Here is a 24,459-nt window from a genome sequence, read left to right as displayed (position 1 = left end):
TAAAAAAAGAGAGTATATTAGTAACATTTAATCCATCTACAAATAATAATCTCCTCTTATATATACTTTAATTCAAAACAGTCTTCAAAATAAATAAACAAGAGAAAGAAACCTATGAATGAATTTTATAAACAAAATGCTTGGTTAATAATTTAAATTAATAACACGGTTGCTTATAATTTAGGGTCCTCTTAACAAGGATCCCTAGAACACTTGTTAAGAAATCAACAAAGGAGAAATGTCTACCGGAAAGATATAGCATTTAATGTATTGATTATCTGAAAAAATTATACATTCCAATAAATACTTTCAAAATTTTGATTCCTTAACAATTTACTGTGCTATCACTATGTGGTATGTGTTGTACAACAAGTAATGTTGGTAATTCTACAACAAAAATATTGTTTCATCTCTCTTTATAAATACTATACTGCTAAACTAGGAGACTCATTTGACGACGAAGATGACTCCTCAAGAAACTCTGATCTCAATTTCATCAACAGTCGTCCGAGATAATTCAAGCCTTCTCCTTCTCGACCTCCGCCCCAAAAGAGATCATGGGGAGAAGCCTCAACTAGAACCGAACCGGCAGTTGAAAGCAGCATAGAACTCAAATGCGGGTATGTTGAGAACTTGCATTTCAGTGCCGAGTACATGACATCGATCTTCATGTTGTCCCAATCAGGCCTTATCTGCAGAACCAATAAGTTTCAATCATCAAAACACTCAGCAAAGGGAAAAGAACCAATCTAACTTATTAAGGCTCTGTTTGGCTAAATAATTTAACCAAGCATTTATCATTTAAGTGTTTATGTAGCTATTTCTAAAACAAAAGATAAAATAAAGTCAAATTGTTTTCATATAAGTTATAAGTGGTTTTCATAAACTATCTTGGAGAGCTTATGAAAATAAATTTTATGCATAAACTTTCTGATACGACCCAATTCGAGTAGGGATCACACTCCAGAATTTAGAGGGAGAAACTAGAGAAAAGAGAAAGAAAATTCATTATATTTTTCATTCGTTCTAATCATAAGGCATATAATGCTTATATAGACTTTGCATACTCATAATAAGATAACTACAACAACTACACAATAGCACTGCTCAATAACAAACTAATAGAATATGCTTAAAAGATCCCTAAATCACTAATGAGTCTCTATTTGGACTTGTAAGTTTGTAGGGCCTTCTTATGATCGTATCATTACCTCAGCTCTTCGAAATCAACCTTGTCCTCAAGGTTGTAAACCAGACAAGCCTCCACAAGCTTAATGCCATGTACCAAAATGACTCCCAATGCAATCTGTTTCTGCCAGTGAACAAACAAATGTTGATTTTGTTCCACAGATACTACCTCCACAATATTCCAAAACCAAGCTATCAACCATTTCATCTCGTCATAACCAGTATACTTAGGATGTGTCTTATGAACAATAGAAGTGATTTTATCAATTTGAGATGCAAAATGAGAGAAACGTTTCTTGTTGCAATCATGACAAGTCAAGCAAAGCCCACTTTGAAGAAAAATTGGAGTACGCATCACGAAAAACAACCACTCCTGCGCAGCAACAAGTTTTAGTGTACTCTCATGTTTTGATATGTCAACCATTTCTCCATTTTCCACCTCAGCAAGCATAAGAACATTTACAAGTGTTGAGAATCTGTGTGTAATCAAGAAGACAATCCTTTGCTTATCTTGTGAATTGAGATGTACATCAATAATAAAGAAGGCAACATAAATAACCACAATATCAGCACAAGTCATTGTTGAAGGTACTATATAATTGCTCATAACCTTCTCAAACATTCGGACTGAATTTGGAACCCAACTGGCCATTAGTAATGAACTTGAGGATACCACATCCAGTTTCCATATTGATGGAAAGCCCCTAAAAGGATATGTAGAAGAATATTCAACACTCATAGGAGGAACCTTTGATCCAACAAATATTAGTGGAAATTGTATGACCCCCAAAAATGGATGTGTCACGTGGCCATCATGGATCACAACTTTGTTATCTCTTGGGTTAATCTACACACCACATAAAGTCTTAGTTCTCCCCACTACAATAAATCTTGGATCATTATACAACAATATACTGGACACTCTTCCAATTAAGCCATAATGCTTGATCAAACCATAATGAATTTCAAAAAGTGAAGCAATTCCATGAGGTGTTATATCATAACCAATAGCAACATTGAATCTAATTCCAACTTCATTGTATCCTAACTCACTGATAGTTGATGCAGCAACACCAAATTTAAAAAAAGTAGTTACTACATGAAAAAAAGTAGCAAGAGTTACCATTGCATAAGAATTAAATGCTGCCACAACACTTTGAGTGGGTGCACAAATCCCATTTTCCTGGATGTCACTGGTTGAGTTCATGCTAATTGGAACCTTATAATTTGCAACAATTACACACTTGACAGAATATTTAGCCAATTCAAAGTTATACACGGAACCAATGAATGTTTGGCCATAGTCATAAGTTCCTGCCATCCAGTTTGGTATTTTCTCCGGCATGCTATCATCTTTAAAGCTATCACTTTTGGTCCAAATACCGAATTCAAAACTACCATAAACAATAATATCATTCCAAAAATTGGAAGCATGATGTGGGAAGCATATGTCTCCAGGATTGTAACAACACACATGTAGATATGGGTAAACACCACAAGAACTACCAGTGTCAAAAACAGAGAAATCATATGAAAACACAAACGTTTCAACAGTGGCAAGAAAAATGAGCTCAAGCCAGAGGGGACACTTACTTCAAACATCACCATAAGGAAACAAAAGAACACTTGCAATATCAGTCTGAATAAGAATTACCTGCTCCTCGTCCTCTTCACGGCAATGTAGAACAGTCAATTTCGACCGAGACAACACAAACGATGACAGCGTTTGAACAACAACGCAGACCGATGGTTCCAACAGATGATTCAAGCTATCAAGACTCATGATAATATTCAAAGATATTTCAGTGATGACAACAAGAAAGCTAATAAGATCAATATCAAAAGTTGGGTCAGGAACTTTCATGCTTGTTGGTAGAGCCATGATTCTTACACCAATTAAGGTAGTTGGAAAATGCTTATTGTTCAAATCATCAACATTGACATCAGCTGATACAACATTGTCCAAGGAGAGTAGACATGATTCTAATGATGAACTCCCAAAAATAGTAACAAATATTTGCAAGATTTGAAAGAGGTTGGGTCTGATTGGCATTATAGCAAACATGTAGCAGGTGTTGGGAGAGAACTCAATTTTCACAAATTCCCTAGTTTCAAAACCAAAAAATTCACCATGACAAAATCTAGATACCATATCAATACAACTACCAGAAATCAATGTAAGATAGGTGTTTAATGTGGTGGCCAGTGGCAGTAGAATAGCAGCACTGTCGGGTGGTTCCGGTGGGGGAATCTCGGCCGAAATGATCGTGACTGGGAGGTTGTACCACCATTGCAATAGAACCACATTCGTGACAACATCCTTGTAGAATTTGAAATGTGATGTTTTCAGAAATTGAGATCCCCCAGGGTTGAATAGAAAAACGACGTGTGGTGATTTAAGCCCCAACGTTGGAGAGTCAACAACGGGGAAGGGAAATGGAATAGAGATCAAGTGCGTTGAGTTTTCTGCGGTACCAAATAACAATACAGTGGGTGTCGGGTAACTGTGTAAAGTAACATGAGCGCATAAAGGATTGATACCTGTAGCAACACTTCGATCTGGTGGTTTCGGCGGCGGAGACGACACCGGAGGTACAGCTGGAGGTGGAGCTATGAGAAGATCTGGCGGTTTCGGTTGCAGGGACGGCGGCGGAAGTATAACAGATATTGGCGATGGTGGTTTGGTTGGACCAAGGTCGTATGCTCGAGTGTCACGAATTGTGGTGATTTTGGACGTTCTCGATAACAACACACATGTACTCTCCGGTTGGGTAGCATCAGGCGGTTTTGGAGGAATTGTGAAATCGGCATCATCCTTGTAACCCCAATCCTTGATATGAGTTTCGGTTATTGCAGTTCTGACCGGGACATAATCGGAGACAGCGATACTATGTGGAGATGGCGAGCAAGAAGCCAATTGCATATTCTCCGGCGTACGGATGTGCGCCAATGTCGTGTTTCTCGGGTCACCAACAACCGTAAGGCTAGCATCGGCAACTGAATCTTCAAGGAAGAAAGTTGCTTCTGTGGATTTCAATGGTTTAGAAGTTGGCTCAATTTCGTCGTCCAATATAGGTAGCAGGTGTCGCCATTCCGGCTTGAAGCGCCAAAACAGTGCCGTGGTGAATGTGTCCCAATTTGATTGCGGGTGACGGGGCGACCACCACAACCACCATTCGAGACGCCCTCGCATAGTCAAATCAGCCACCATCATCTTTGCAACCTCGGATTTTCCGGTAGCCCTAAAATATTGTTCAGTACACAGGATCCACCAGTATGCATCTTCGTTTCCGTCGAACAGCGAAAGCTCCATATTGATAGCAGGAATGAGATCAAGAATGAAAGCACCAAATGATACGACCCAATTCGAGTAGGGATCACACTCCAGAATTTAGAGGGAGAAACTAGAGAAAAGAGAAAGAAAATTCATTATATTTTTCATTCGTTCTAATCATAAGGCATACAATATATAGACTTTGCATACTCATAATAAGATAACTACAACAACTACACAATAGCACTGCTCAATAACTAACTAATAGAATATGCTTAAAAGATCCCTAAATCACTAATGAGTCTCTATTTGGACTTGTAAGTTTGTAGGGCCTTCTTATGATCGTATCACTTTCCCGAACAGATAAGCTCAAATAAGTCAGTCCAAACAGACCCTACGAGTTTGAGAAATGTTTGAAAAACGAGTTGGGTCATACCAGATCAGGACGCTGCCTTTGTATTGACCTTCCTATTCTAGCAGCTTCTTCTGGACTTTTTACAGATTTGATCTTTTCCAAACAATCCTTTGCAGTAGCATCATCCACTCCAACGAACTTGTGCGCCTAGGCATCAAATTAAATTTATAAACAACACAATAATACTGCAATGGAAAAATAGAAAGTATGCAAAAAAAAAAAAAAAAATAATTACCTGGTAGTAATGCTCCACACTCAACCAAGTCACGTTTTCGCCATTTTCGTCAGGCATTTGAATGGGATGAGGAGAGAAATTTGACAATGCACCATGAGGATCCCATGTTTTATAGAAAAATATGATGCTGGATTCATATGGAGAGACACTAGGGTCAGCAATAAAAGTTTCCTCTGGTGATGGAATTGTCGGTGCCGTATCTGGTAACGGTTGAAGAAATCCACTAACAAGCATGTCCGGACCAACCTGCATTACAGTGATTGATTCAACAGTAGATACATAGATTAGACATATATTTTTTAATCAGAATGAAACAGTATCAGTATTTCAAAGGGAAAAGCGAATCAATTCTGAATAACCTGCTGATAGCAAACATCGATTAGATTTATAGCTTGTGACATCTCAACCATCCCAAGATCACCCACAGGAGATGGCGCATTCTTTCCACCAATAATTTTAGGAGCAACAAATGCATAAACCTGACAGAAATAAATATCACAGTTATCCCAACATATTTTAATGATAAATCAAAACAAGATAAAGCCAACTATGTGACCCTGTTGTTGCCTATCTAATAGCCCTTAAATCTAAAGCAGACCCGGACTTCCTGCAGTAAAAGTACAACACAGTAAGAATATTGGCCGTTGATTTGACGTGAGACGATTCAGATTACACAATCAGTAAATCAATTTTAGACAATCTCGGTCAGTGATTTAGATTGGGCGGTCGAGATATGTAACGATGTAACACAGTGACAGCAGAAAGTCTATTTCCATCTAATCCGTAGCAGTAAATTAGTTAGAACCGCAGCAAAGTGTCTTATCTATGCCAATAACAAATGGAACTTCATTTCAATTTCTCCTATGGGAAATGAAAAAGATAAATGAAACCTTGTGAATTACTCCAGACGAAATAGCAGACGCAGCCAATGTTCCTCCGCATTCCCAGAAAACTGAAAGATACCCTCGATCATAAAAATACTCCATAACATCTCGCGGATTTAATATGTCAAACTCTACAACTTCAACTCCTTTAGACGCAAGCAGCTTCTGGAGACTTCTCCTTGCACCCCTCTGTGTTACAACTATGGTAGAAACCTCAGACATGTCCCATAGGTTTGCTTCCTCTGGAAGATCGAGGGACTGAGACATTACAATGCGTATAGGCATATGCCCGCCTCCATGTCTGGCTGTCAGTCTTGGATCTGATTGAATTTTAAAAGGAAGGAAGGTATCAAAAGTCAAATTTTCAGAAATTTATAGAAAATAATGATAATGATGGTACTCACTGTCCCTTCGAACTGTATTTCCTCCCACAATAATTGCATCGCTTCTAGCTCGCAGCTCAAAAACTAGGTTTCTAGATTGCTTGCAGCTTATCCACCATGCATGGCCAGTGCTAGCAGCAATTTTTCCTGTTACACCAGGAAGGTAATGAGACAAGAAAACACAGCCAACAGCTTATGCAATTTCGAGATTCTACACTGAAAACTCGTGCAAGAAAGGAAAATAACATGAAAATGAACAGAACCCTCACCATCGAGAGTCATGGCATACTTGAGAACAGAAAAGGGTACACGCGAAGAAGCTCTACAAATCAAAGGGGCGTTAACAAGAAGACATTCTTTCTGGGCATCCTGTAAATAAAAGGCAACATAGGAATGCATGTGTATGAATAAAAAGCTAAAGGCTTTGGTCCCACTAACCACAGTACATAAAGAACTGATAAGTAAGAAGTTTTTAGTAAAAGCAGTAAAGCACATCCTTCAATAATAGTAGTAACAAAAGCTGTCTTTTTCAACAACAAAAAGTTTGATTTTGCTTGGAGAAGTTGCACTCATACATACCCCATGAGGTATGCTTAAATAACACGTACACATCTTTGATTTTTTAAACAAAAGCTCATTACCCTCATTTGTCGGGAAAATTGCACCAACCTACCTTCAATTTCAAAGGGAGTTGAATGCAATTACCTCATTTTGATTGACCCTCACAGGACTTACTACGGGTGTGCAAATGGATTATCCAAACTGAACCATACTAGATTTATGGATAGAGTTTGGATCAAAAAACTACTTTCACAAAAAAAAATGGATTTTTTTAAAACTGGTTCGATACAGTTCAGACCGGTTCATGCTACTTGAACCGGATTTTGTCCTGAACCGGTTTTTTAACTGAACCATGTTTTTTATATATCGATTTTATTTTACCAGAACTCGTTGTTTCTCTTTAAACGATGTCATTTTTTCTACTCCTCCGCCGCCGCCCACCGCCGCTACCGGTGGAATCAGAACCCTCACCGGCGATGATTTCAGACTCTGACTCTTCTCTCTAAGCTTTCGTTTTTATTTTATCCCCTCCGCCATCGCCGCTACTCCAAAGTTCAGATTTTTGAAACAGAAAACGCTTTCACTTCTTCACATCAGTTTCACGGCGGAATCAGAACCCTTCACCGGCAATGATTTCCGACTCTAACGCTTCTCCGATAAAGAAGCGATGTCAAAGATTGACTTTCTCTCTGCCGATGATTCTCTTATCAATCCTGTTTCTTCCATTCATCAACAAAATTCAGGTCACATTTTTTCCTAATTTTTCATTTCATTTTATTCAGATCAGACGACATCGTATTCAATTTAATCTGAAAAAATTCATTTTCAGAAAAGGAAGCTTGGTACACTCCGAATTCAAACATAATTGAAGAAGCTGCTACAAAATTTGATTGTTTAGATTGGGACAGTGCTTTTTTCACTAAGGCTTCCTGAAACATTTGAAACTGGGTTTGGGGTCAGAAACTGGTTCTTATGAATGGTTACCCAGTCTGAGTTTGATCTGTTTTAATGGACTAGTTCAGTTATCAAGAAAAGCAATTTGGTTTTTTTAATCCGGTGCACCATATATATGGATATGGGTCAAGTGATCCAGATTTATTGCACACCCCTACTTACTAGCATTAGCCATAGTTAGAAACAAATCAACCAACCAAAATCAGTGTTATCAAATAACTGCTATAGCATAGCAGAATTTTAACAAACTAGCATTATTCCATAATATGAAGTTCAAAACAAGGTGTAGTCAAATAGTGGCTATAGCAATGGAGCATAACAGAATTTGAACAAACTGCTATTACACTGTAAATAAAAGTAACTTTTCATTTCAACAAAACCACAAGTCACTGTACCCAAAAGTAAAACACATTAATAGTAAATACAAACCTCTATAATCTTGCTAGTGAGATCCTCTCCAAGAAGATCAACTTGCAATCCTTGACTTCTAAGAGCACGCACAGCATTGCCTCTAAAATGTTGCAAAGGATGTCTCATTCCAATGACAACCCTTTTGACCCCACCCTAGTTTAGTTTCACACACAGGATCATTAATCAACTACAAACACAAACAACGTTGTACTTGTATGCAACAAACAACGTTGTCAGTCACAAATACAAAGTTTGAATAACAAGAAACCTGAAGCAGAGCAGACACAGCAGTGTTGTCACCGTCACAGTCACCAGGTTCCATGTTCAGGTAAGCAGTGGCGCCACGGCAGCGCTCGCCGGCGGAAGTAACGGCCTGAACTTCGGCGGGGGAGGTACCTTGCGCGTAGAGGTAACCTTCACCGGCGACATCGCCGGAGGGGGTGGCGATGACGCAGCCGAAGTTGGGATGAGGGGAAGTGAAACCGGCGGATTTGTCGGCGATGAGGGCGGCGCGTCGGATATAACCGGCGTCGAGCGCGTGGTTGTGAGTGTCATTGGATGCTTTGCATTTGCAGATGATGGATGAGAATGAGAAAGTGTTGGCGATTGGAGTGAGACACCACATCGCTTAATCAACAACACTGTCGTGTCGTGTCGTTTCTTGTTGTTGTTGAACTTGTGGTAAAAAAAGAACTTGAAATCAATTACATGAAATTTTGTTTCTTAATAATTTAAAAAATATATATAGTCAGCTACGTTTTCAATATTTGTTACAATCAAGTTTTTTTTACTAAAAAGTTGTCTTAATTAATTTATGAAAAATATTTTAAATGGAATTGATTACTTTTTGTTGATAATTCTTTCTATAAAAAAAATGATAATGTAAAAAATAAATTTAACTAAATAATAAAATTCGTTAATCTTTTTCACAGGTGGAGGGAAGAAAAACAATAAAACTACGTCATTACATGCATGGGGAAGACATTTCTAATCCAAAAGTGTGTTGCGTTTCATGCAGGAAATCTAATCTAACCTTGACAATTCTCATCCACTTGCATTAAAACTGGATCATTTGGACCAGATTAAAAAAACCAAATCATTTTTGTTGATAACTGAACCAGCCCATTTAAACAGATAAAATATGGACCGGGTAACCATTCCTGAAAACCGGTTTCTGACCCAGATACAGTTTTTCAAAACAATAGAATTCCAAAGTACACAGTTGTGTTCGCCCTTCCTTCTGCGACGCTTTTCTTCGAATTTGAAAGTGATTGAACGGCGCGGCGACGGGAAAACAACAACGGTGAACACCTCTAATTATGACGTCAGCGACGGTAACCACAACGACGAAAATGGCCAACACACCGTGACAGAAAAGTCCAGATCTATAATTTACTTTGTGTTATATAGACATGCATTTTCCAATCAGAGTGAGACAGAGAGTAGGCAAAGCAACAGAAGAAAGAAGTGGCAGTAACAGAGGGGAGAGAAACGCCGGTGGTGGAGAGGATAGAAACAAAGACAGTGGGCAACAGTGAGGGTTGGTGTTCTTTGTTCAATTATCTACATCAGGGACACGATTGTGGTGAAATTTTTAGTGGTGATGTTTTGTTTTGTTTTTGAGTAGTGATAAATGAAGAGAGAGAATAAGAGTATAATGTGAGTATGAGAGAGAAGATTGTCAAAAAGTTGTCATAAAATATGAATCTACAAATATCATTTCTCTTTGTTTTTTTGTTTGCCATCAGTAATCTAATGTAATGGGAAAAAAAACCAATTCAAGCAGATTAAAAACCGCTATTGGACAGAAAACCGGTTCAAATATGAAGAACCAATTTCGAACCGGACCGGTTTTATGTATAAAAAATGGTTTTTGTTAAAGCAGTTTCCCAAACCAAACCATTAAATGTGGTTCAATTCAGTTCGGTTAATAAACTTGCACACCTAGGCCAGCAGTAAATAAGGACACACACACGTAAGTACTTGCGTGGTTGAGAGAATAATTACCTTCTTGATAAGTTAAGGACTGTGGATCATCGACAAACTTTAATGGGTGTAGGTAGTAAACGTGAGTATTGATACTTTGTCACTATATTTTTCCAATTCCTTTTTGTCTAAAACATAAATTTTTTAAATGAGCTAAGGAGGAAAATGATTTTGAGAAACGAGGACTAATGTCTTCAATCATTTCTCTCAAGGCTTGATCAACTTCCGATTGTTAAGACAAATTAATGAACGCGCTCAACTAAGAGTTATCTGAAAATTAGATTCAGATAATGTAAAAACGCATTTCACTGTTTTAATGGATCATTCATATAGCAATATCTTTCTTTTGTCCCTTGTGCAGCCACAAAATGCATTATAATCCTTGCGTTAAACAAAGCTACTAAAAATACCATCAAAATTGAAGAAACGATAATGTCACCAACAGTAAAGAGCCATTATAAAGGTAAAACATTCAAGATACAGTAATACATCCATGTAAGCATATAATCTCTCATGTGTATGGAAAACATGCAAGCACCAGGGTACATGAGGGCACGACGGATGATGTAAACAAAGTCTACAACGAAATAGATTATTAGTACCAGGCACATCAAATTCATGAGAATTTGATTCAATATCAAAGAAAGAGAAACGGGTAAATGATACAAGAGCTGAAGACAATACAAAATCTTCAACCCTGAACCTCCGCTACATTCATTCCTCCTCTTCAGCCTCCTCCAGCCAATTAACAAAGGGTTCGAGTGCCTTCACAAAGGTTTGCCTGTACCAGTTATAAATAAGCAACTGATATAACAAGTGTGGTAGTGACAAGGTGTTATGACAGACTCCGTAAGGAGGAAACTTTTTAGAGATTTTTTAGTCAGAAAAATGTTCACAAAAACTGCTTACCTTCCTTTGGGGTTTGTTCCTTTACGGAACCAATGAAGAATGGTATCTTCAGCCAGCACATCCTGTTCATAAAGAGATCTAATAATCTCAGGGAACAGCTTCATCAGCTTAGCATCCTCATAGCATTGCATCTGTACTTTGTACATCAGCTCCAGCTCAAGTTTTCCACTGGTGCAGAAAGTATTCAACAGTTCTGCCCATGTTTTCACCTTTATCATAAACAGAGTGATGTCAACAACTTTAATGAAGAAAAATGTCACATATCAGCAATGAATACTGAGTGGTTTTCTCAATAAGCAATCAGATGGAAAATCCATTCCCAAAAAGCATAATCATGTATAATCAAACTGTGTGTATTAACACCATCTAAGAACACTATCCACACACCATAACATGCCAATCTTGCCCCTCCACAATCACCCATAGAACATCAACATAACAAAAGTACAAACCAATGAACATATTACAGTCAAGGACATTGTATTACGGCCACAGACATCAGATGAATAAACGTAAACAGGAACATTCTATACATCAGTTCCTATTCAATAGGATACCAATGTACAGGATAACAAAGTTGAAAATCTCAATCCAAGCAAATACAAATTGGCATCAAAGCAAAATTCTAAAAGTTACCTTGCGCAGGGCTGCATTTGCATTCTGTTGCTGATTTTTCCCTGACCACTGAACAGCATCCATTAAAACATCCCATAAAATCCGCACAATCTCGGTTTCAGGCAACTTAGCATCTCTAACCCGAAGCTTCACAGTCTCAATAACTTCAGATATATCAGCCTCCTCTGTTATCTGTGTAGTTAAAGCAGACTTCATTTCCTTGAGTGTCACCTCAAATATCTTCTTTTCATTATACTCCACCAAGGCGGTCAGTCCTTCCTTGCTAAAAAGTTGACAATGAATGAATAAGCGTATTCATAAATTCCATCATAATTAACAGAGTAATAAAAATTGATAAAACAGTCTACCAGTCCAGCTGTAGAAAATGTCAAAATAATTCAATGAAACAAAGTCTTCTATTCTATCAATCATCCCAGATAACTGGATGCTGTGGTTAGCATGATGGTTTTGCCATTCAAAACAAAAAAAATATCACTCCAAGATATATCAAACAGATAGAAAACTTATAAAAAGAAAAAACTTGTGTTGACCAATTAGCAAATGTTTTAATTCAAGCAAATAATATGAAACAGTGGGTTCATATAATTCCAAACTGTAGGTATCATAAGATTGGTACTAAACCAATAGCATTAATGCATTTTATGTAAAATTCCGTGATGCAGTTAAGGTGTTGTAAAATTCATTCAGTTCCACTTCTTGAACATTGGCAGAAAAGAGGGGGGAAATGGTTCTATTCAGGGAATAAAAACATCCCAACAAATCCCGAAAACACTAATTTAGACTTGAATGCCTGCCTGCCCTTCTAAAAGAATATTTCACTTAACTACATAGAGTCAGGTACCCAAATATATTTCATTAAAATTAATCTCAAAAGGTATTAGAATCCTGCAATAATAAACGTTCATAGAATGAGATCATCAAGGCTGTTGCAATTGGCAAAAGCAAAATAAAATAGAAGAACCATTGGCTTAGACAAATAAAATCAATCCTGATATATAACACATTTTGAAGTATCATCATTGAAGATGCATCCTTTTCACTAGCAGGTAAGAATTACCTGAAATGCTCAGAGAAAGACTCATTGGTTCTTTTCGCAGGGGGGAAAAAGACCAAAAGATTATCTTCAACTTTTCCCCGTTTCAGAATTGCAATAAGATCATCCAGGCTGTTGTCAATCAAATACTCCTTAAAGAAGTCGGTTATAAATGTCAGAACTAGCCCTTTGGCCACAAGGTTATCTTTAAGAAGTGGTTGGAACACAGTCTCTGGTGGGAGACCAGATAGCTTCTGAGAGAAAGCGAGTGCTGTGAAGATTGCCAACTTCTTCCTCTCATTTTCCTCGAAAAGCTCCAAGGACTGGAGGAATCTTCGCATGACATTTTCAAGGTTCTTGATGAGAAAAGGCCTTCTCCGCAAAACCTTCTGTATGTAGATCACAGATGGCAAAATGACTTCACGTGTTGCCTCATACTCTATTATGGAGTAAGGATGGCGTTCGCCCTCATCGGGTTTGGTAGTTCCAGGTTGTGTGCGGCCCCCAGTGAAAATAACCTACATTAAATGATTTGTAAGACAGTTGTAAGTTGGATAGAAATCAACAGGCAATATAATATCACAAAGCATTGAGAACATTGAAATTAGATGATGACCTAATTGATACTTTAGTATTTAGTCAATGGCGTAAGAAAATTAAATGGGGTATTCGATGTCCTATTTTTACCAAAATCTGAGACTATAATCATTGGTCTATTTTACAGGTATGATGTCTAAATGACTACGATACTGAATAATGTGAAGACTTGCTTCAGATTCCCTAGGAGAATGGTATACAAAGAGTAGGGAGATTCTATTCTTTTTCAGGTTATAGAAGTACCTAGCAGGTGTTATAAAAGCAGATATATGTTTACACACAGAGACTCAGGTTTTCAAATAGCAAATAACGATTTAAGCACGCCAAAGTACAATAGTTATAGTATAAGTATTAGTATATAGATATCCGCAAAGCATGTATGTCATCATAACAAGAACTAAGAATCTAACTCTCCTACAGTCATATCAAAATAGCAAATATAAAACACTTAATACTAAAATGAACGAAAAGACAACAAATATTCTGCTGGTTTAGTAAGCTTGCCTCAAAAAAGGTGTCACCGTATCTTGAGAAATTGAGGTCAGAAGATTCAATGCTTTTTGCAATAAGTTCCTATAAATGTAAATCAATCAATCAGTTTAGCAAGTCCATCAAAACTTGACAGCGTGTGCAATGCAAATAATCAACAAATGAATAGATATAAAATGCTATGATAACATACCAAATCACCAGCATTATCCAAGTAAATCTGGACCACTGCATCAGCAAATGCTGCAGGGTCCAGAGGCGCCGCGATGTTCCGTTTGCGGGTCTTAATCCGCGTGCCACTGGTGATTAAGAAAAACAAACAATAAGAACCTCAAAACAGATTATATGACCATAAAAAATAACACAAATACAATAGGATAAGCTATGTGGAATAACTAGATAACGATATACAGACACATCAAAAAAGAAAGTGCATACAGTTGAATGAATAATAGTTAGCTATGACGAAAAAAAGTCATCTACAATTTGCATAAAATGGTGTAATATATATATATAAGCCCTTCACAGAGACTAAATTAATTAAGTGGGTTCCCTATGTTCGAGAAATAATTGAGTTAAGTAAAACCTATGAGTGCAAAACTATCAGCTTTCAAATTCAATTAACATAAAACTCAATAGAAATAGTTCATAAATACTAATATTGATGAAATGACATAAAAAGAACAGCGAAAAGAGGACAGTGGAGTGAAAATCTCACCCGAGAGTGGGTTTCTCCTTGGAGCTGCAAGAAACACAACAAAGATTAGAAATTGATATGAAAAATTAAAAATCAAACAATAATAACAAAAAGGATTACTATTTTTTTTTTTTGAATAAGCTAAATTAACCCACCCAAATTGACTCCAGAGAATCGAACCTCAGACCTTGAGGAGGAGCAAACTCCCAGGTCCCAAGCCAATACCACTGGGCCAACCCAAGTGGGTTAAAAAGGATTACTAATTAAACAGAATTCAAAAAATAATATCAATAAACAATAAAATTAAACTAAATTAAATTGAACAAAAATATTTCATGAACTGAAATGTTAATCTATTGAAACCAATTATGACAAATTATTTGTAAATCATCAAAAGAATAAATTTTTAGAATCAAGAAAACCTAATTAACGAAAGGGGGCGATTCTGGATCTAAGAAAACCTAATTAGCCATAACTCTCTAGATCTAAGATACCCATGACTGAAAATCAACAAAAAAAATCGTTTTTTCGCAAAATCGAATGGGAAATTCTGAAAGATTTGCATAAACATGGCGTAAATCGAAAAAACAATAAATCAAATCAAACAAAATAAAAAAATATACAATAATCATAAGAGAAAACAATTGATACCTCATAAACTAAGACGAATTGGGATCGAAAGATCGGGGAGTCTTTACTCGGTGGTGATTGTTGGGGGAAGAGAAGAAGCAGTGGAGAGAGAGATGGAAAAAGGAGAAAGAAAAAAGGACAGAACTGAGTTCGGTTATGAACACACAAAGATATTTATCATTACTGAGTATTATATTATAGCCTTAGATGTAATTTTGATCCCAATATTCACTAATTCACAATTTTTACATCTCATCATAAATTTCTCAATAAATTTTGAGTATATTTACTCAAACGGGGTTTATTGGATTAAGATTTTAAAGTACAATTTTTGTTTAAAAAAGTCTTGAGGATTTTAAAATACTTTGCAAGATTTTGATGACTTTGATGATTGATTTTAAAAGACTATTAAGGATTTCAAGGGATTTAATTCATAAGATTTTAAAGGATTTGAAATGATTTTATGGATTTCAACAGATTTTATGAATTTTAAGAAATAATTGAAAAAAATATCATAACACTCTCTTTCACAAAATCTCAATAAAGAATCTATTATTTATTTTATTTTATTTTTTACGAGAGAGCTAGAGCTACAAAATCTCAATAAAGACTCTTTTATTTATTTTATTTTATTTTAGGGTTAATGATGTTTTTCACCCATGTAATATATGTCATTTCTGGTTTTTGCCCCTATAAAATTTTCGGTTTGATTTGCACCCTCGTAAAATTTTTATTTTCCGGAAAACATCCCTAATAGGCCATTTTCAGAATTTTTTTTCAAGAAATTTTGGTTTTTGAATGGCCTATTAAAGGTGCTTTCCGAAAAATAAAATTTTTACGAGGGTGAAAATCAAACCGAAAATTTTATAGGGGCAAAAACCAGAAATGACATATATTACATGGGTGAAAAACACTATTAACCCTTTATTTTATTACGGAGAGCTAGAGAGAGAGAGAGAGGTTTTTTACGGGAAAGCTAGAGAGAGGTTTTTTACGGGAGAGCTAGAGAGAGAGAGAGTGAGAGAGAGAGAGAGAGGGGAGAGGAAAAGAGAGAGTAAGAGGAGAGAGAGGGAGAGATAGTAAAATCTTAAAAGAAAAAAACAATCCTAAGAAATCTCATGTTTTCACGAAAGACTTTTTCATACTAAAATTTCACTAGAAAATCCCACAAAATCCATCAAAATCTGATTTATTAAACAATCCTTCGAAATTTGAATGATTTTGAATACCACTAGACTTTTTTTAAGTGATTAAGAGTCTTGATTGAATACCACAAGATTTTTTTTAAATGACAAAGAATCTTGATTGAATAACACAAGACTTTTTTTAAATTGGAAAGAGTCTTGATTGAATACCACAAGATTTTTTCATGATAAAAAAGTCTTTTAAAATCCCTTAGAATCATGATCCAATACACCCCCCTAAGAAATTACTCCATCCCAAATTCTATGTCGCTTTTAAGAGGAAAAATTTGTCACAAATTATATGTTGCTTTACAATACTAATGCAATATTAATGTTATTTTTTCTTTTATACCATTAACTATTTATTATTCTCTCTTCTTTCAATTCTTTCATTTATTCTCATGTTATTTATTATGGACAATTTTGTAAAACAACTCGTAATATCTCTTTTCCATGCAATATTAATTGCATTTCTTAATATGTGTAAAATGTCCAAAACGTCATACAATTTAGGACGGAAGGAGTAATTTTTAGCACCAACGTTGTAAAAAAAAAAAAATGGATCAACTAATAGTTAAATGTCCACGGCAGACCTGTCAAAACAGACTACTTGACCCATTTATCGGGCCGGGTCAAAAAGTCCAATTGGAAAACGGGCTTGAAATTTACTACCTGAGCCCGACCCTACACGAGCCGCGGGTTACTGGCTGGCCGGTATTAAATTTACATTTTTTTACAAAAAAATAGTACTATCAAATACTCCTATAAAATTTCTTTTAAATAATGCCTAGCACAAAAAAAATTGTAAATATTTTCGCACAAACGTCGTTAACTAAAACGGCGAGAAAATCAATTTTAAATAAATTACATACGTTATGGTTATAGATATTTATATATTCGATCTTTAAAATTATAAATAACGAGTAAATATAATTTTATATTACTTTTATATTTATGTGCTAATTCATTGAATTTTCACTTTTATTTTTTATTTTGATAATTAACTAAGTAAAGAATTATTCAAATATATATATATATATATATATATATATATATATATATAATTTATAGGATTTTTTTTATGCGGACTACCGGATACCAGGCTTTTTAGGGCCGGACTAAAAAGTCCTATAAAAACTCGGGCTCAACATTTAAGGCCCAAGCCCTATAATTAATCGGGGTAAACGAGCCGGCCTGTTTTGACAACTCTAGTCCACGGTTAGAATAGAGAACCCTGTTTTTGTATATAACAATATATTGTCCTTGTTAAGTGAATTATGCTCACAAGGACTGTAAATTTTTTACATATGCAACTAGCCATGGCAAAACGGACTAACTCGTATGGACCGGTCCGTCAAGCTCGATTAATTGTAGGACTCGGGGCTTAAATATTGAGTCCAAAAAAATCCTATACATTATATATATTTTTTAAATATTTCTTTACTTAGTTGATTTGTTTTAGGCTAAAGTGCACTTTCTCCCCTTAACTTTCAAAAAGTTACGATTTTGATTTCCTATGTTCAAAAACTACAATTTTAGTCCCCTAAGATTTAGCCCCTTTGCACCTTCGGTCATTTTGCTCAATTTTGACTTAGTCAACACTGACTTGACATGCCATATGTGTAATTAACCATTTTTAAAAGATAAAAATGTAAGATGTTAAATTGTTGAATTAAAAAAATGAGAAAAAAAATGTAAAAGGAAAGGAAGAAGGAGAGGCACGTGAAAATCCATAAAACTTCATCTTCTCATTCATTTTCATAACAACTTCATCTTCTTCTCAACCAAAAATTCATCAAATACAACAGGAATCGTTTCAACAACAACAACAATCTCGTCAACAACAACAACAACCTTCATAAAAAAATTCAGAAAATCACCAATTTATCATTATAAGAACAATTTTAATTTTTTGGGAACAGATTTAACATTACTCAAAAACCGCACAATGCGAAGAGATATCCAAGATGACCTTCGGTTTTAATTTTCTGGATTTTCACGTGCCTCTCCTTCTTCCTTTCCTTTTTCATTTTTTTAATTCAACAATTTAACATATTACATTTTTATTATAAATATAATTTATAAGAAATTTTAAAGGAGTATTTTACAAGATAATCAAAACCGGACCATACAATAAACCGATGTAGACATTGTCCTTTAAATGAGGATGATGGAGTAGCACAATGGTCCACATCCGTTGTTTTATATGTTTTATGCGGAACTTGTGGCGAAGTTCTCTTCATCGAGAAAGCATAAACTGTATCCGTCAGGTTTAACCTTAATTTTATTTATACTCGGTTGTAGAACTTGTGGAAAATTTCTCTTACCTGAGGTGGCATAAACTGTATTCGTTTTGGGATGTAGGTTTTACCTAAATTGTATTTATGCTCGGTTGTGGAACTTGTGGCAAAGTTCTTTTATCCGAGATGGCGTATTACCTAATTTATGCTCGGTGGTTGAACTTGTGACGAAGTTCTCTTCTTTGTATGAATATAAGCATAACAATTTTGTTTGAATCTTAATTAGATTATTATATTTGCATGGTCCCCTTACACCCCCGAAGTCATATCTTCGTTAGATTATAAGTGAAGACTTTAAGTGTTATTTTACTTTGGGGATCTAGATGTGATCGTTCTAATCATTACGCGAGGGCCAAAAAGATGTAGTTCTGGACGTTTGTTCAAAGATGTAATTCAAACAAAAAATGGTGGATGAAGAAATTGGGGTTCCGCCTTACATATCAGACGGTGATGTAGAAATTGGTAGCTAGTATATCGAGGAACGAGTAATTATGTCGAATAGATTTCACTTGTCTGATTCTTAGTTTTGAGCTTCTGTGGGAAACCCTCGATGGTGGAACTTGTTGTGGTAAAGTTCTCTTTCCCGAGGAGGCGTAAACTATATCCGTCGTGGGATGTAGGTTTTACCTAATTTTTTGTTGGTCATTGTTATACCAACTAAGAGCACGAGCTCAGAGGAAGAATTTTGTTATCTGAATTCAAAGTAGCTGTTAAGTTTGTTTAGCTTTGTTGTTTCGATTCCTTTTCTTGTTTGGCAGCCTGCAAATACTAATTTCATTGCAAACAAATAATACATAGATTTTATCATAGATATTAGATATTGATAACAAAGAGTTGTGACTCCTCTGCTTCATTTAATTTGCAAAATTCTCTACACCTTCTGCAATTTTGTATGCTTTGTGAAATATGAGAGCTGAACCGACAATGATGTTGGTGTTGTCGGATTGGTGCGTAGAAGCATTCATTGCGACAGTGTGAAGGTGATCACTGTGTTAATTAATCAACCTATAAATTTTTTGAAGAGAACTAGATGCTCTCATGTTTAACAACTAGAGATGTAAAATCCTTCAATCGAAAAGAATTTATTGAGCTAGATGCATTTAAAGTTAATATACTTAAAAGTATTAAGAACTTGTACCGAGGGCTGGCCACCATTCTTTTTGAAGTGATAACATCTACTCGCATAGTGAAGTGATGTGTCATACTGTCGACCACAACTCTTCTTTGAAAGCGTTGATGATCTAATCTGCTATGATGTTAGAATATTAACACAAATATTTAAAAGCACATTATCGTTGTTTGTCACAGAGGAAGATGAAGGTGATCAATTCGTTTCAGTGACGAAATCTATTGATGCTGGTATATCTAGACCGGTGCATTGAAACACCTGTAGATCCTGTGTTGTTGTTGCGATATATACAATGATGAATGAGCAGAAAGTCCACAAAAGGAGTTATATCCTAAAGGGTTTGTCAATTTTAGTATCAATAAATAATGATCAACCCTTAAGTGTATCAGAGCTTGGCCTACTATGATGTAAAGCAAGCAAAGTTTGTATCTTCATGCTTTCCTTTTGAGTTTCTAGCTTTATTTGATCAGGCTATGATTATCTAGATAACTTATAACTCCTGCAAAATTGTTTTTGAGCTGATCGTATGTATAAAGTACACCTTGCTAGTGAAACAAGATCATATGTGTTATATGTATAATGATATGAAAATTGTAGTCTCTTGTAAATGAGTCCATCAGCCTGTGCAATCTTTTGTACAGGGCAAGCAAACCAAACATCAAGTCAATTATGCATAATGATAATTGTGTTTGATTCTTGCGTGGTAAGTAGCAATTTCATGCAAATGAATTCAACTTAATTGTTCAAGCTGGAACTTCATTGAATATTGAGCACTAATATTATTAAGATAACATGTTTAGAATTGTTAAGAAATATTCAGAACCTGAACCGACGATGAAGTTGGTGACGCATGGTCGTTGGTTGACTTAGAATTAGATTATTTACAAGAGATGAAGAGGAATATGGCGATAAATGTTTGTGAGTCGTCACACTTATCAGCTCCTGATTCTCTTTTTACCGAACATCCTGCAGCTTCAGACTCTATCTTGTGGAAAACTGGCAATAACCAATTTCAGATGCAACCAAGATAGAGTCGTGCGTGCGAGCCATGTGGATTTCAAAATTTCTTTGAGCGACTCCTCGTGTGGGAGTATTGATGTGGCAGACTGGCAGTAGCATTTTCTGAACAAAACAAAATGTTAAGAGAACATGATTTTGTATTGCTCGAATACAGCGCTGGAAAAGGTAGTGATGTTTGCAATTAATCACTTGGTCATGTGAGAAAAAAACTGAGGTTGTTGCACACTACTAAAAAATAACCACCAAACAATTAGCCAATTAGATTAGGCAAACACTGTAAAATAAACAAAAATGGTTTACAAGAGACATCAGAACAGCAAGGGTTAGATTGAGATTGAGAAGAGAAGAGAATCATGGAGTAAGAATAAGCATCAACTCCCGATTCACATACATCTCCATCTACCGGTGTCAACCACAAGTCCACAACCACAACCACACCTACAACCACCGCCTCTAATATGCTGTCGAAACTGTTGCAACTGCAACTTCACAGAGACGATTTCCATCTCTCTGGCACCACAACTGAATCAGTCATGCATTCCAACTCAAGGTAAAATTAAATCGAAATTCAATATCCGTATTTCAATTTTAGCGATACTATTTTAATTTTATTTATGAATTTTTGAAGAGTTTGATTCATTATTAGCCGGGATTTTTACAGTGAATCAATGGTAACTATATTGAGTCAGTCCTCTAATTCCTTTATGCTTCTTTTGATTCCCAGCCCCTATTGCATTTTTTTTAACTTATATGGTTGATTAAATGAATGAATAATTGTTGAACTAACTTAATCGGATGATGCATGAGGCTGGCCAGTTTGTATCGGTTGGATTTGATGATTCTGTTAAGGATGAGATAGATTGAATTCGGTGTCGCTTTCCTTGGGATAGCAGCAGCGAGGGTGGCGTGTTACTGGAGACGGTGCAAATGAAAAATTGTTATCCATTTCAAGTGATGGTTTGTTATATCAAGTAAGATTTCTTAAATAAAAAGATTACTACTCTTTTCTTGAGTTCATAGACAACCTCTTCCTTTTGAGTTTGAGTTCCAACTTCTCCATATTCATATGAAATTAAATAACATCCTAATCCTGGATGATGTCAACAATGTGAGGTATCATGGCCTCTATGATGTAGTTAATGAAGTGGTAGAGTTTCCACACGAGAGAGGTTGAAGTAATTGGTGATATAAATTTAAACATGTTTGATTGGCATTTTATATACATGACTTTTTGGTTATAGCTTTTGTTTGTATCTTTGCCATTCACCTGCCTTATGTAGCTATTTGAATCCATATATTCTGCCTTAACCTACTGTAGTATTGTAGGTTCATGCAGTTAAACATATGATTAGATGCAGGTGTTCAATTTGCTATGTTTTTTATCTAATTTTCTACATCTTGCTATCTTTATATGGATGATTTGTGCTTTAGTAGATAAGAACTTAAAAAGGACTATGTTCATTGAAAGGAGGGCTTCTCATTGACTATATGTATATGGACACTGCATCTAACTGTGAAATTATTTTTTATCAGAATTTGTAAGCTTCTAAAGTGTAATTATTTGATTTTGTTTTTTTAACTATTTGACAAACGTTTTTGTTATGCTAGAATTTCATACATTTGTCTAATAATCCAATTCCAAATTTTTGTAGTGAATAATATGCATTGGTTATTTTTTTAAACTTTGATTCTGATCCTTGCTAGCCTTGTCCAGATATTTTTTTGTATTCCTTGCAGTGTTGGACCGCTTGAGATTTATGAAAATCTACAAATATATAGTTTTAGATTCAGATGCAAATGTTATTCATTGTTCATATAGATTGAAAGTATGTTTATGAGGATTTGATATGTTTCTGTGTTTTTACTCTGTACAATTTGAATGTAATTGATAGTGTGGTGGGTATTAAGTGATTTCTTACTAAAGCAGCAATGCAAAGAAGATGCATTCCAATCATGATTTAGTTCATGGCCATAAGAAGAACTCAATTAACTTCTTGGTATACTTCGTGTGTTTCTCCTTCTCATGTGCAAGGTTAATTATACTACATAATTTAATTTATGTGATGCATGAAATGTATGTTTAGTTAACGCATGTATGAGATGTATGTTTAACATGTTTTAGCAGGGTTCAAGAGGCGCAGTCGCAGAAGAACCTCGTGAATTCAACAATGGCCAGGATCAAAGTTCACGAGTTGAGGCAGAAGACCAAAGCTGATCTATTGGCTCAGCTCAAAGACCTCAAAGCTGAACTAGCTTTGCTCCGTGTTGCTAAGGCCACTCGGGCTGCACCCAACAATCTCTCCAAAATTAAGGAGGTAAGGTTGTCGATTGCTCAGGTTTTGACAGTGATTTCCCAGAAGCGGAAAGCTGCATTGAGGGAAGTTTACAAGAACAAGAAGTATTTGCCAATTGATCTCCGCCCAAAGAAGACCAGGGCCGTTCGCAGGAGGCTCACCAAGCATCAGTCCTCATTGAAGACCGAGATGGAAAAGAAAAAGGAGACATATTTCACAATGAGGAAATATGCTATCAAGGCATAGGATTGTAGATAGTCATGCCACTTATAGGCACCTTTCTATTGGAGCAAATTGAGACGAAAAACTTTTCTGCATTTGATGTAATAGGATATCACTTTTGAATAAGTCAATCAAGCTTCAAGTCCAAGGGGTGTGAAGACTTACAAAAGCTCTTTAATTAAAGTTGCTGATATTTATGTTGTTGCTTTTCAAGTAAAAGGCTCACTCTAAAGGTATTTTTTTGTTTACATTGTTCTAATCTTTAGTCTATGTCTGCATAAAATCAGTATTGCATAATATAAATTTTATTTTGCAGCTGGAATTGTAATGTAAAGAAAGGTCAAAGGATCTTTGGTCACTTTTTTTTTTTGAATGGCAAATATATATATATATATAGATAAAAAACTAAAAGAAGAGTACAATATACACCCGATGAGCCGTCAAAAGACGCTCCAGCAAACAACCACCAAGGGGTGCACCTGAAAACCCCACAGACGATAGATTTGTGCTTATTTGACATTGAACCAATGACTAAAGAAAACCGCTTGAAAGTCCTTCAATAACTTAACCAAGAGAGATATTCTAAATAGTTATATTTAAACTTTCTGAAAACATAAAAGTTAAAAATGATAGATGTTGCATTTGCACTCATTCATAGTTTGGTTTAAAGCTGAACAAAAACTGTTTTTGTTTAAGATTGTATGCATTTTCGACAAAAGTTGTCTATTGAATTTGCTGATTCAAAATACTTATGTTATGCACTATTTTCTTTAGCAAATTCTTTCCCTTCATGATGTTTTAGTATATACATGGCTGAGAGGCAGAATTGCATCAGCATAATGCGGCGACAGTTTTTACTGTTTTGAACATAAATTTTTTCCGCTCAGCACAGTCTTCCTTTTCCTGAGAGGTTCAGCTGCTTCAGGTAGATTACCAATCAGTAGCAGTTTATTCCTTGGGTATATCATAAACAATGCAACTGTTTTCCCCTGTTTTGTATCGATCTCAATTTTTGTTTCCCAACAATA

At 35.7% G+C, this 24,459-nt stretch overlaps 3 protein-coding genes across 6 annotated transcripts; 1 reads left to right on the top strand and 2 right to left on the bottom strand.

The window, feature by feature from the left end:
* Nucleotides 1-241: 241 nt before the first annotated feature.
* LOC25498913 (riboflavin biosynthesis protein PYRR, chloroplastic) lies at nt 242-9,927 on the bottom strand. Of its 3 annotated transcripts, XM_013593914.3 has the most exons (10): nt 9,339-9,927; nt 8,574-8,980; nt 8,324-8,458; nt 6,649-6,748; nt 6,401-6,526; nt 6,003-6,316; nt 5,472-5,591; nt 5,113-5,358; nt 4,899-5,024; nt 242-692 (listed from the first exon to the last, which is right to left on the bottom strand). In XM_013593914.3, exons 2-10 carry the CDS (start codon nt 8,928-8,930, stop codon nt 426-428), a joined length of 1,791 nt encoding a protein of 596 aa, XP_013449368.1. In that variant the 5' UTR covers nt 8,931-8,980; nt 9,339-9,927; the 3' UTR covers nt 242-425. The 3 variants fall into 3 exon arrangements, 2 of the variants coding, with proteins under 2 accessions (XP_013449368.1, XP_024626911.1); XM_024771143.2 differs by lacking the exons at nt 242-692; nt 9,339-9,927 and adding an exon at nt 4,440-4,592 and having other exon boundaries at nt 8,574-9,093; XR_005642968.1 differs by lacking the exons at nt 5,113-5,358; nt 5,472-5,591; nt 6,003-6,316; ... (3 more) ...; nt 8,574-8,980; nt 9,339-9,927 and adding an exon at nt 1,212-4,592 and having other exon boundaries at nt 558-692; nt 4,899-5,012.
* Nucleotides 9,928-10,709: 782 nt separating this feature from the next.
* LOC11409694 (basic leucine zipper and W2 domain-containing protein 2) lies at nt 10,710-15,479 on the bottom strand. The gene is made up of 8 exons (XM_003624134.3): nt 15,304-15,479; nt 14,674-14,697; nt 14,149-14,254; nt 13,971-14,039; nt 12,894-13,387; nt 11,837-12,098; nt 11,201-11,409; nt 10,710-11,072 (listed from the first exon to the last, which is right to left on the bottom strand). Exons 1-8 carry the CDS (start codon nt 15,306-15,308, stop codon nt 11,006-11,008), a joined length of 1,236 nt encoding a protein of 411 aa, XP_003624182.1. The 5' UTR covers nt 15,309-15,479; the 3' UTR covers nt 10,710-11,005.
* Nucleotides 15,480-18,537: 3,058 nt separating this feature from the next.
* LOC11408161 (60S ribosomal protein L35) lies at nt 18,538-23,634 on the top strand. 2 transcript variants are annotated; one of them, XM_024770102.2, is made up of 4 exons: nt 18,538-18,736; nt 20,075-21,465; nt 21,732-22,947; nt 23,041-23,634. In XM_024770102.2, exons 3-4 carry the CDS (start codon nt 22,856-22,858, stop codon nt 23,453-23,455), a joined length of 507 nt encoding a protein of 168 aa, XP_024625870.1. In that variant the 5' UTR covers nt 18,538-18,736; nt 20,075-21,465; nt 21,732-22,855; the 3' UTR covers nt 23,456-23,634. The 2 variants fall into 2 exon arrangements, with proteins under 2 accessions (XP_024625870.1, XP_003624180.2); XM_003624132.4 differs by having other exon boundaries at nt 18,540-21,465; nt 21,732-21,886.
* Nucleotides 23,635-24,459: the final 825 nt, after the last annotated feature.

The sequence above is a fragment of the Medicago truncatula genome, chromosome 7 (assembly GCF_003473485.1).
Source record: "Medicago truncatula cultivar Jemalong A17 chromosome 7, MtrunA17r5.0-ANR, whole genome shotgun sequence".
In the NCBI taxonomy this organism is placed as follows: Eukaryota; Viridiplantae; Streptophyta; class Magnoliopsida; order Fabales; family Fabaceae; genus Medicago; species Medicago truncatula.
Note: the sequence above shows the minus strand (reverse complement) of the source record. Positions and strands in the feature narration are given on the sequence as shown.